At 35.4% G+C, this 11,110-nt stretch overlaps 1 protein-coding gene across 4 annotated transcripts; it reads left to right on the top strand.

Moving 5' to 3' along the window:
• The first annotated feature begins 575 nt into the window (after positions 1-575).
• Positions 576-10,833, top strand: LOC110826909 (uncharacterized). Of its 4 annotated transcripts, none has more exons than XM_022058025.2 (7): positions 576-941; positions 2,542-2,722; positions 3,785-3,990; positions 5,028-5,102; positions 5,443-5,592; positions 6,091-6,268; positions 7,235-10,833. In XM_022058025.2, the coding sequence occupies exons 2-7, from the start codon at positions 2,548-2,550 to the stop codon at positions 7,411-7,413; spliced, it is 963 nt and encodes a 320-aa protein (XP_021913717.1). In that variant the 5' UTR covers positions 576-941; positions 2,542-2,547; the 3' UTR covers positions 7,414-10,833. The 4 variants fall into 4 exon arrangements, with proteins under 4 accessions (XP_021913717.1, XP_021913716.1, XP_021913715.1 ...); XM_022058024.2 differs by lacking the exon at positions 576-941 and adding an exon at positions 964-1,115 and having other exon boundaries at positions 5,443-5,550; XM_022058023.2 differs by lacking the exon at positions 576-941 and adding an exon at positions 965-1,115.
• Positions 10,834-11,110: the final 277 nt, after the last annotated feature.

Raw genomic sequence — 11,110 nt, 5'->3', positions numbered from 1 at the left:
CACAGAATTTGGTGTAATTTGAAACTGATAAAAATGGATATTAAATAAGACATTATGTTGAAGATAGAAAATTAAATTAAATTAGATGAAACATCTAATTCATTATTAACTGTCATCCTCACTTTGACACCATATAGCCTGAGCTACTGGAAGTGGTGTTAAATAAGTACACAAAACCAATACATCACAAAGAAATTTCAATGGATACTGTTAGCTTTGCAAGTAAAACAGAAAACATTTTTCTGAACATCAAAACTTATTTTTCAAACGCATCACTCTTACTGAATATATGTACATATGCTAACTTTGTCCGGAAAGTTTTCGCGGCTGAAGCTTGATGTGTAAATTCGAGTTACAGTTGCATCGGATATTTGGTCTTAACCGACGTTTCGGCAAACATTGCTGTTGCCATTTTCGAGGTGGGTAGGTGTGGTCATTTCAGAGGGCCTTGTGTAGGGCAGGCAGTGGGTGCGAGATGAATTTGCTGGTGCAGACTCGCGGAGCAGAAAAGACGGCTGCTAGCGACATCGTCTTCTCTGTTCTCCACCTAATCTTAAGTGTTTACTACTTTGGGCATTTTCCGCATAGATGCAGCACCATACAGTGCAGTGGCATCCCTGGCTCAATATTTAGAACGCCTTCTCTAATATTTCTTTACTATAACCAGTAATATTTAGCTGCGCTGCGGTTACATTATAGGCGATTAAATCATGGAGTCGATAACTCGCTACGATTCGTGATGTATGCGTATATGGTTGTTAAGCACATAGGAAACGGTACTGCGTGCAATGGAACGAAGCTGGCGTCGGTGTCGTCTAGGTTATCGATTCGATAAATATATGCTATATCTGTTTTGCTGAGTATGATACAAAAGAGAGATGTCAATGATACTTTAGTTAAAATGCAGAACAAATTATAATCATGCAACAAAAATAGCTAAGGTGTGTAAAACGTTCATAAGACCGTATATCCCAAACATTACCGGTATGGACCTGCTGCAGAAAATAGTTTGGCCCGGTGTGACAGCATCTGAAAGTCGCTGTGACTTTGGATGTGCAAAAGAAGGCACGAAGGTGTACAATGTACCGCGTAAATGTTGTCAGAGGATTTTCACGGTATCGCTGTATTCATAATATTGCGTTATTGTTGTTGAATCTTAAGTTTTGTATTATGCTGTAGTATTGGATATGGATGTTGAGACTGCATGCACTCGATAGTATTTCATGTCAGTGTAGAATTATGTTTCTGACATTACAATTGAAGAAGGCGTACAGAATCGTGTACCACTTGTGGATTGTAAATGTGGCGGGCTTCATAAAAACTTTGACTACTCACAATAAACCACATAGTTGGCCTTTTATTGTAGAGTCGTTATATTTTCCAATTCTTTGAGGTCAGAGGTATCGTATGTAATATTTAGTGGTCATTTTCATCGAATTGGAAGGTTTGGAATTTTCCCAGGAGAAAAGATGAAGAAAAATTATTTATTTTATGCTATAGGTACTGTCTTTCAATTTTATGAAGAACCAAACCTGAGAATTTAGCTTGTGTTCCTTAGAGGATTTTGTTTTGTGGTAGTTAAACAAATGTAGCAAAGTGTGTAATTTATATGTTCCTAAAATTGTATCCATTGTAGCAGAATTATCAAAGATTTTTTATGATGATAAACAAGTTGATGTATCATTTAAACTTAACATATCCCAAGATGTGGAATACATAATATGAATACCAACAGTTACAATGGGACCCAGTCAGTTATTACTTAACAATTTGGCTCTGGTTTTGCAAGAGCAATGGAAATGGACCCTCTTCTAACTTCCTGGTCAAAGTATTAGATGTTGACTCCTAATATTTCTTTGTAATGTACGGTTTTATCTTTCATGTTTTTTACTGTTGTTCATAAGTTTTGTAAAAGAGGCAGCCATCATTAACTACAAAAGCTCAGTTGTTAGGTGTTTGCCTACATTGTGTACAACCCAAGTTTGATCCCCAATTAAATTTTTTTTGGAAGCTATAAAATTTAATTTATTTTTTAAGCCTGCAGTTATTTATTTTTATTTCTTCCTTCCTTTATTTAAGAATAAGAGGAGCACAATTGGATTTTCAGCATGAAAGATTGAATATATGCCAATATTTTACAACAGTGAAGCTTTATACGGTCTTGCTACTCTCCACGACCATTTGCATTGTGGTAATATAGAAATTTCATGTTTTGATGAGAAGGTGGTATTTACTGTATAGTAGGAAAAATAAATAGCAATCACATATTCTTCTGGCCAGAATTGTGCAGACTTGTATATGACTACCTAGAAATGCTTGGTGTAGATCATAAGTTTAACAGACAAACCAAATAAGTCAGGTTTTTAAGTTTTATGAAACATCCAACCATACCTTTGAGAAAATTATGGGCAACAAATGTTAATTGGCTGACAGCATTTAACAAAGAAGAGTCTAAGTTCTCTGACAAACTTGCTTTATTATATGAAAAGTACTGTTTCGCCGCCTCAAAAATTTACCGACACTTCTATGGGATTGTTCCAGGCTGGAATGATTCACATTCCTGCAAATGAGACAGGCACTTGGAATGGATACAACAAGAAGTCACCCTTTTCTTTTTGTGCTGATATCTTTAAACGTAAGAAACCCCATGATGACCAGACTAATGTAGAATTTGAAGATCCTTCTTTTATTGGTGATATGGATAGATCATCTGAACATCACAGTAAGTAGAGACATCAAGGCATATGAGAAAGTAAATTTACATTACTTGTATTTGTAGTAAGTACCAGGGTACATTTGTGAAGCAGTTTAATAAATTTTTCTGGGAACATATTTACAATATGGTGACAATGTACATGGGCTTCTTTACCATGCTCCAGTGTAATGCCATCTACTATTAGGCTTTTTGAATAATTTGTGTTATTTGTACTTACTGCACCTAAGTATATTCTACAACAAAGTAAAATTGAAGTGTGCCATTATATTCTAAATTACATTTAAAATTGAAAGGTCATAAGATTGAACTAATCTAACACAACTCTGCAACATGGTGACCATTTTTTCTTGACCCTGTTCAACATTTGCCCACATCAGATAATTTACTACCAGATATATGACAGAATTCTTATTTTATTTGTCCTCACTGGAAAAAAATGCAAAGAATGCATCATGGTCTGGGTTCTGATGCCATGCAGTCTTCTAGTTGGTTATGAATGTTTTGCAGGAACATTGTCTGCATCTTCAATGTTGATGTGGATATGAAAATGGAGATAATAGATTTATCCAAAATGTTGGTAACCAACTGCATCACAACATAGAAGGACACAATGTAATAGAAAACTTCAAGTCTTGTATAAAGCAAATAAATAATAGAAAACCACTGCCATATTAATTGATATTGTCTGCTTAACGTGTATAATATAGTATATTAGAAATAAATAAATGGCAAAATAAGTATAGAATTGTGCCAGTGGGTTAAATTAAACTAAAACAACTGAAACTGACCTGTTGATAAATTCAATTTTGTTGAATAATTTTTTTAAACTTTATTAGTACACCTACATAGTCTGTTAATAAATAACATAACTAAGTCAAAACATCACAGGAAAAGAAGAGGCATGAGTAACTAGTCATATTATTATAAATACATGTTATACAACCTTTCATCATTCAAAATATTTTAATCATTCAATACTACAAAACCTAGGCAACTGAGAGTGTGTGCTTTTATAAGTCAAGGGTCAGTCACATATAGTAGACTTGGATTTTTCTTTCTTCTTTTCAGCATCTGTGCCAACATATGGGTATGGGGCAGTTCCAAGAGTTCCTTCTACGCTCTCAGTAACAGCAGTGGACATCATGGTGCAGGCACCCTGTTGTCCACCTTCCCCCGCCATATCTAATCTCACCCTCACCCCAGGACGCACGCGTGATATTGACCAGGATATGGAAGCTTTACGGCTTTCTCGTCAGGATAATCCATTCCTCCAGGTACACATATAAGGCAGTAGATACTGAATTCAGGCTCACCAATTGTTATCTTCATGCATTGGTACCAGATTTAAATTTTACAGGAATAGTGAATTGAGAAAACAAGAGATGTGCACCGGGTATTGGTTGGGAAGCCTGAGGGGAAGAGACCGCTGGGGAAACCTAGACGTAGTTGGGAGGATGTCAGGCGGGATCTATGGGAGATAGGAGTTGAAGGAGACTGGATTTTGTTGGCCCAGGACAGGGTCCATTGGAGGGCTTTGGTTAATGCGGTGATTAACCTTTGGGTTCGGTAAGCCATCTAGTTAGTTAGTGAATTGAGAAAAAGTTAGAACAAACCCCAAAAAAATGTGGAAAGAAATGGGAAAATTGTGAAATTGTAACCCGTTTATTGCATTTTATAAACGATTGAACATTAATTCAGTTTTCAACCTAAATTAACTGTACTGTTATTTACATAAAATTGGAGTCTGAGATTAACTGTCACAGTCGATCATCAGAGAAGAATCCAATAAGAAAATTGTAGCAGTTGCCCCTGTTTTCGACAGTCATGAAAGAAGATCTTGAATAGAAGCCAAGAAATGCAAGAAAATGTGTTGCAGACTGTAAAAGACGCTGTGGTGACAAAGTTGCACCTGTTAAATATTACGTGAAGCTTTTCTGTAGACTGTGACAGTGCTGAATGTAATGACAATATGCAGACAAAATAGTGAAACATAAAGGTTTTTATCTCGTATTAGAACCTATGTAGTAGCTATTGTTTGCCAAAATTAAATGCTCTGCAAAGAAAATGATCCTCTTCATGCTGTGGTCAGTGTTTATGAGCCTTCAAATTTAAGGGCTAATGAGACATAATGGTTTAAGAATATCGTGATTCAGATAGCAGATTTGTGGTTACATACATCTTATATGTTGTGTTTGATAGCGATACATTTTATATTCTCTGTTTATCCTGTAACTTAATACTATTAATTATATGAATGTAAGGTAAAAATTGGTTGATGCAATTTTTATTTGTTTGTTTGTTTGTAATGTAGGTTCTGGCCAGTAGAGAAAGCTTGGTTGACAGTCTGGAGGAATCAGAGTCAGACGATGCTAACCTCATGTGTCAGGTATGTTACCAATTTTAAAATACGATGTTGTTTGAGCCACAGTAGAGTGGCTTATTTTATAATCCGCAAGCATGGCCAAAGTCAGCAGATCTAGTAAAAACTATTCTTTTGGTTTCATCTTTTAACCATTTGAAGCAGCTGATCGCTCAAGAAGATTGTATTGAGTTACGTCACTGTATGTGTGTGTGTGTGTGTGTATATATATATATTCCATAACCTTTCTCATGTTCAGAAAATATTATTTTTCTTGTGGCAAAATGTTGGAACATTATAATGAGGCTGCATTGGGTACATTATGCCATTTTGTATTCAGCTATTTTAAATGTGTCTTTGGTCTTAGGAGTTTCCTGCAGATCTTGATGTGGATCCTCTTACATTACCAGAGATCCACAAACATATGATCCGCAGTCCACCACCAACCACATGGCCAAAGTCACCAAACTTCAAGGTATTCCGCTTCCCCATGCAGTCAAGTGATGATGTTAGCCAGGTAGAGTTCATTTTAATGGGGTTTGTGTGAAAGGATACATGTTTTGTGCCGATGACCCTATTCTTTTCCATTGCTTGGAGAGACTGCAGGGGTCTCTGATATGATCAGAGTGTATAGTGCCCACATCTTTAACGAAGTTTGAAGATTTCTGTCCAGAAGAGAAAGAAATATTATAGCTGAGATTTGGTTTGACGTATTTAGCGTTCATTTTTGCTACTCGTGAAGAAATGTTTGTGAAGTTATTTGAACTCAGGAAAAACTTTGTTATTCAGTTTAAAATGACTGCTGCAGTCATAAACCAAATACTTATAGAAAATAAATGTTGAAATGTATGCTACATATGAACCATTTCTTTATCTTATTCCTGGAAAAAAAGTATGTGGAATATGTAATGAGTAGGAATGAATATAGATTTAGCACATATAGTTCTCTAAAGGTCTTTTGTCGTCACTCTATATAGTGCAGGAGTTCTTTTTACAATTTTCATATACATTACAGGAAAGTTTGCATCGGTGCAACAAAAAATCTCCGTCGAGGATTGTTTCTCCAAGGCATTCTTGCGTGAATCTGGATGAGGAGTCTGCTGAGGCATTGGGTTCTGCATCCAGTCAGCCTGCTACTTGTTCCAGACTAATCTCCCCTCGTCCACATCATCGCCCCACCAGTGACTGTAGAGGTATGATAATATTTAACTACTCAGGTTTAATTTCTCCAGGCACAGCATGAAGTGTAAGAAAGCAGTAGCATGGCCAAGAAGTCTTAAACTCCTAATATCAAAATTCATAGTTGCTGTTATTGTCAAACATATTCCTTTCCTCACGTTTATGAGTAGAAGAATTCATAAACTATAAATTTATTCTGTCAGCTATATAATGCTGATTATTGGATGTATCAGGTATGAAAATCTTTTCATATTTGTAAATCAGTCCAGACATGCATGAAGCCTGTCATATATTCAAAATTAAAGCCAGTTTTTTCTTATTGAACTACATTTTAAGTTTGTGTAAAGAGTTTTTCTTGAAAGTAAGTCATTACACAGAAATTAATTTTTGTCAGTTTCAAAGCATTACTTACAGATATGGAGAGATGATACATGTTTGTTTGTGCATACAGTAAAAGTGCTAACCAATAATTAACCAGTCAGTCTATATATGTATCCCTATCAACAGACACGTCATTAGTTTTTATATATCATCAGAAGTGTCATCTGAAATACCTGCATGCTTGTTTACAGTAGCTCAAGAACTGCTATAATTTTAAGCATTTATTTCAGAGAGAGAAAAGTAAATATGAGTTCGTGTTTAGGCTACAAGCTTTGTCAGAGAAGGTGAATGTTATGAGGAATATTTATCAGCTATTTTCCCTCATAGAAATCTCTTTGGACTTTATTAGTTGTGCTAAGCACATGGGACCTAACTCAAAGAAGTTCTCCTCAGCCGATAAGTTATGTTCAGATTGGAAGTTGTAGTGGTCACTGCAACATGTTAAAGGTTGTGACGTGTAGAAATTTTTGAGTCTTCTGATTGAAATAATGAACACAAGAGACAGATTTTTTCTGTGTAAGAACAGTATCTTAATATGGAGATATCAGAGTTTGAATCTGAAAAGTTCGGGACTTCTGGGGCTGTGCTTATTATTACAGATCGGAGTTCCAACCCTTTCTCCCTGCTCAATCCGGATGTCCGCCGTTTGCATACTGATGTTGCTGATGATAATGTTCTTTTGGTGTCTTCAAAGAGTGATGAACACCAGGAACAGAGACGCTTTGAGTTAAAAACTCCGCCACCGAGATTACCGCTGCTGTCTAGTAAGAGGGCATAATCATTCAGTTGTTATATAACAATGTCTAACAAGTTGTGAGGTAAGCTGTCCTGTGTCCTGTGATTCAGGGTGAAGTGAACCTTCCTAGTCATATTATTACCCATCCAGTTCCGAGTCTTTCCGAAAGTCAGATGGACTTTTTTTTAGTAAGTATTTGAAGAACAGACTGAAGCATATATTTTCTTAAGAAGGCATGTGATTTGCCACTTAAGGATATGTTGTTGTGGAGAAAGAGGGGTGAAGGAAGTTGAACGATGTTCTGATACCTTCCAATTTTCATTAAAAACCTGAAACTAAAAATGAGGGCTTTGTTCTCAGAGAATAAAATATGTTGATCATATGAAAAGTTAAGGTTACTCATAAATTATTATTTTTAATCAGGGCTGGCCCAACTATTTTGCTGCTGTACAGAAATGTTGATTCGCTGTTCCCTCCCACCTGCAAAGTACACATGTAACCCTTTCTAGATGTATTTTTCCCTGGTCATGAAAACTTTTAAGCACGTCTCATAATACATGCATTTAGGCATTTACTCGCTGTATTGTGTTTGTTTATTGGTAAACTTGTAGAATGCGTTGTCACAAAATTTAGTATTTGATTTTTTTGCCATAATTGTTGTACAGTTAAAGTGATCACTTATATATAGAAACATCACCCATATCTTGCAAAATATATTTCATGTAAATAAATATTTTAAGCAGCTCAGTAATTTAATTGCATATATTTTAATTAAACAATGCACCCCTAACAAGATAAATATCTTTACTTCCACTTTTTTAAAGAAAGTAATCAGCTCTTTTCTGAAACCATTAAGAATTACTTGATACAGATTTACAGACAAGAGTTGGCACATGATGCAGAGAGTCCCACTTAACTCAGAATTCACCTGTTAGCATGCGATTTCTGTAATCTGTGTTTTGGCTAATAAATTTTCTGTTAGTTAGCTAACTGCTGCTGTGGCATCCTGTCATGTCAGATTCACTGGTAAGTGTGGCACTGTAGATCAAAAGGCTCTGTCATTGGCAAGTCAGAGAAATATCTTTATTTTTATTATCAGGATGAGATTTGAGATTTTCACAGCATTGAAATGAGGTCTTTGGTAATCTATGTTATGATGCTGTGTGGTCTTACAGGTTTCTACCAACATTTTGGAGAAACATGTTGCCTTCTTTCTCAGGGTAAAAATAAAATTATACATTCCTCTGAAATGTTGGTAACTAATATACAAAGTTTCATCATGCCATTACCCAGAAGACAAAAATCTTCAAGTATCAGTCATGAGTAACAAATAACATAAGAAATTTATGTACGTAATGAAGTCGTAGCTGGTCTTAAGGGAGAGCTGGAGCTGTGTTGACAGTGTTGTTTTCTAGCCAAACATGATTTCCAGTTTTGTGTATTTTTCTTCTTTGCCTCTTATTTCTTTCTCTATCCATTAATTTTTGTTGTTCTAGTTCTCTCTCTGGTACTGCATTCTGGATTCATTATATTAATCCTTCAGTCTTCCTGTCATCTTCCTTCTGGTGGCATCCATTCCAGAATTTCTTTTGGGCATCTGTTGTCTGGATTTGTCCTGAACCCCCATATTCCCTATCCTCACTTGAACAATAATCTAATAAAGGCAGAGAAAGGTGGGATAGGTTTAATTAATTTTGTATTTTTTGTTATTGGGAATGTGCTAAATCCAGTTTTTAATAAGTCCATTATTATAATACTGTTGGTTTGTAATAAGTGCAACAGCCTTATGTGAAATCTGAAAACTGAAATTTAAACTTCAGGATATGCACAAAATCAAATTAAATATTAGTATAAAATTGAGTCTACTTCTCCTCCTGGATAAAGAGAACTTATGTGTTTAAATTTTGATGTCTTCTATAATGTTTACCTAAGTTATTTGTAGTTGTAATTTTCTGTCTATAACTTTATGTTCTCCCAGCTTGTAGTCTTGACTGCTGGTATACATGAATATTCCCATTTTCTTTTAGCATCATAGTAGTCATTAGGTACCTCTTGAATGACATATTCTTGGCTCTGAACATGGTGGTAGAGATAATATTTTAAGCATTTTGGCTTTTGTCTTTGTCTGTAAAAAGTAAAAGTAAAGCTGTCCCACTATACGCCATGTAGGCGCTTGGGGGGAGTGGAGGGTATAGCTCCTACTCATTCTTGACCTCGGCACTAGATGGGTGTGAGTGGTCAGCATCACGCCCCGGCCGGCTTTACTCCCGGGAAAGGACCCCGGTACCCATTGGATAGGAGGCTGGGTGGGTCCCAGAGCCAGTCTGGACGCGGAGGCCAGAGGAAAAATCCTCTGCCCCCGTCGGGAATCGAACCCCAGTGCTGTTATTAGTTACATTTGCATGTGTTCAGGGAAAGTATGAGATTAATTTTAAGTTAAGGCTTATCCATAAACTGAGTTACAGAAATCTGGCATAAAATTGAATCTTTATATTCTCCCAATCTTAGCCTTATTTCTGGTTCCATATTTGAATCATATATTTAATTGTGTTTTATTAACATTTCTCCGTAAGACATGGTAGATTTAAATTTTACTTGAGTATTTCATGGCCCTTATCTGAATAATTATGCATGTATTTTTTGATAAATTGTTCAGGTGTGCTCTAAATTATAAATATGATTCCAAATTCCTGAAGGCAGCCCATTTGGCAAACTTCGAAAAAACAGGTCAAATGGTTATCAGCTCTTTTTGTTGAAATCAGTAATGTCATTACTTTATTCAAAATTGAAATTACTTTGGCTTTGTTGATCTGTATTGTATGTATTCTCTTTTAAGTCAGATACTATTGGTGAAGTTAATAATCATACTTTATTTGATGTTTAACCTTACTTTCGTGCTTGTATTTTTTTGTCTTGATGTCATTTTACATTTGGTTGATATAGTTTCATTGATTTCAATCATGAACTGGTCATTGTTATAATGAAATTTATCATTTACTTTTTTGTTTATTAATAATTTTAATTAGTCTTTATTTATTTATTCAGATCACTTGTTTTAATTTGTTGTGACAACTAAAGTTAACATATTAATCAGTAGGTCACCACATAATCATTCTTTGCCATAAACAAAACAAAACAAAACCTATAGGTTAGCTTTTTGGGCACTGTCAGCATTTTAAGTACAGAGTGCAGCCAAATTCATTGACAGTTTTCACTGATTATTTCTCTGAATTAGTTTGAGTAGTGGTGGGAGCCACTGAGTCACAATTTTAAGAAGTTTAAGCTAGCCCTAAAACGTACCTCCTGTCTCACACCTGCTCCATACAAGAATTTACCTCAACTAAACTTTTAAGTTACTATAAATGCATGTAAGCAATAGTGGTGTAAATATTTTTGCTGTCATACTGTAGTTGACTGTAAATCACTGTCATAAATTGTTATTTATATTTGTATTAGAAACAAGTATTGCATTTAAATATATTCAGAAGATGCCTGTCTTCTAGATTGTAGTGTCATGTAGTCTGGTTCTTGCTGCCTTCTTGATCAGGGCGATTAACTTTCTACCAGACTACATCACTACTATTCAGAAGACAGCCATCTTCAGACACATTACCGTGAAAACCACAAATCCTACTAAAATAATTCTGTTCACAGCAAATCCTCTTGAAAAACAGTGTTTTATGTGACTTTAAAGTATATGGTGTGAACTAAAGTCATGAGGTTCAAAGCAAATATCTGT

This window comes from Zootermopsis nevadensis, unplaced genomic scaffold (assembly GCF_977971745.1).
Source record: "Zootermopsis nevadensis isolate Lab colony 2312 unplaced genomic scaffold, Znev_1.0 Znev_ptg000016l, whole genome shotgun sequence".
Lineage (NCBI taxonomy): Eukaryota > Metazoa > Arthropoda > Insecta > Blattodea > Termopsidae > Zootermopsis > Zootermopsis nevadensis.
The sequence above is the reverse complement of the archived record's forward strand: the minus strand, read 5'-3'. Positions and strand labels throughout refer to the sequence as shown.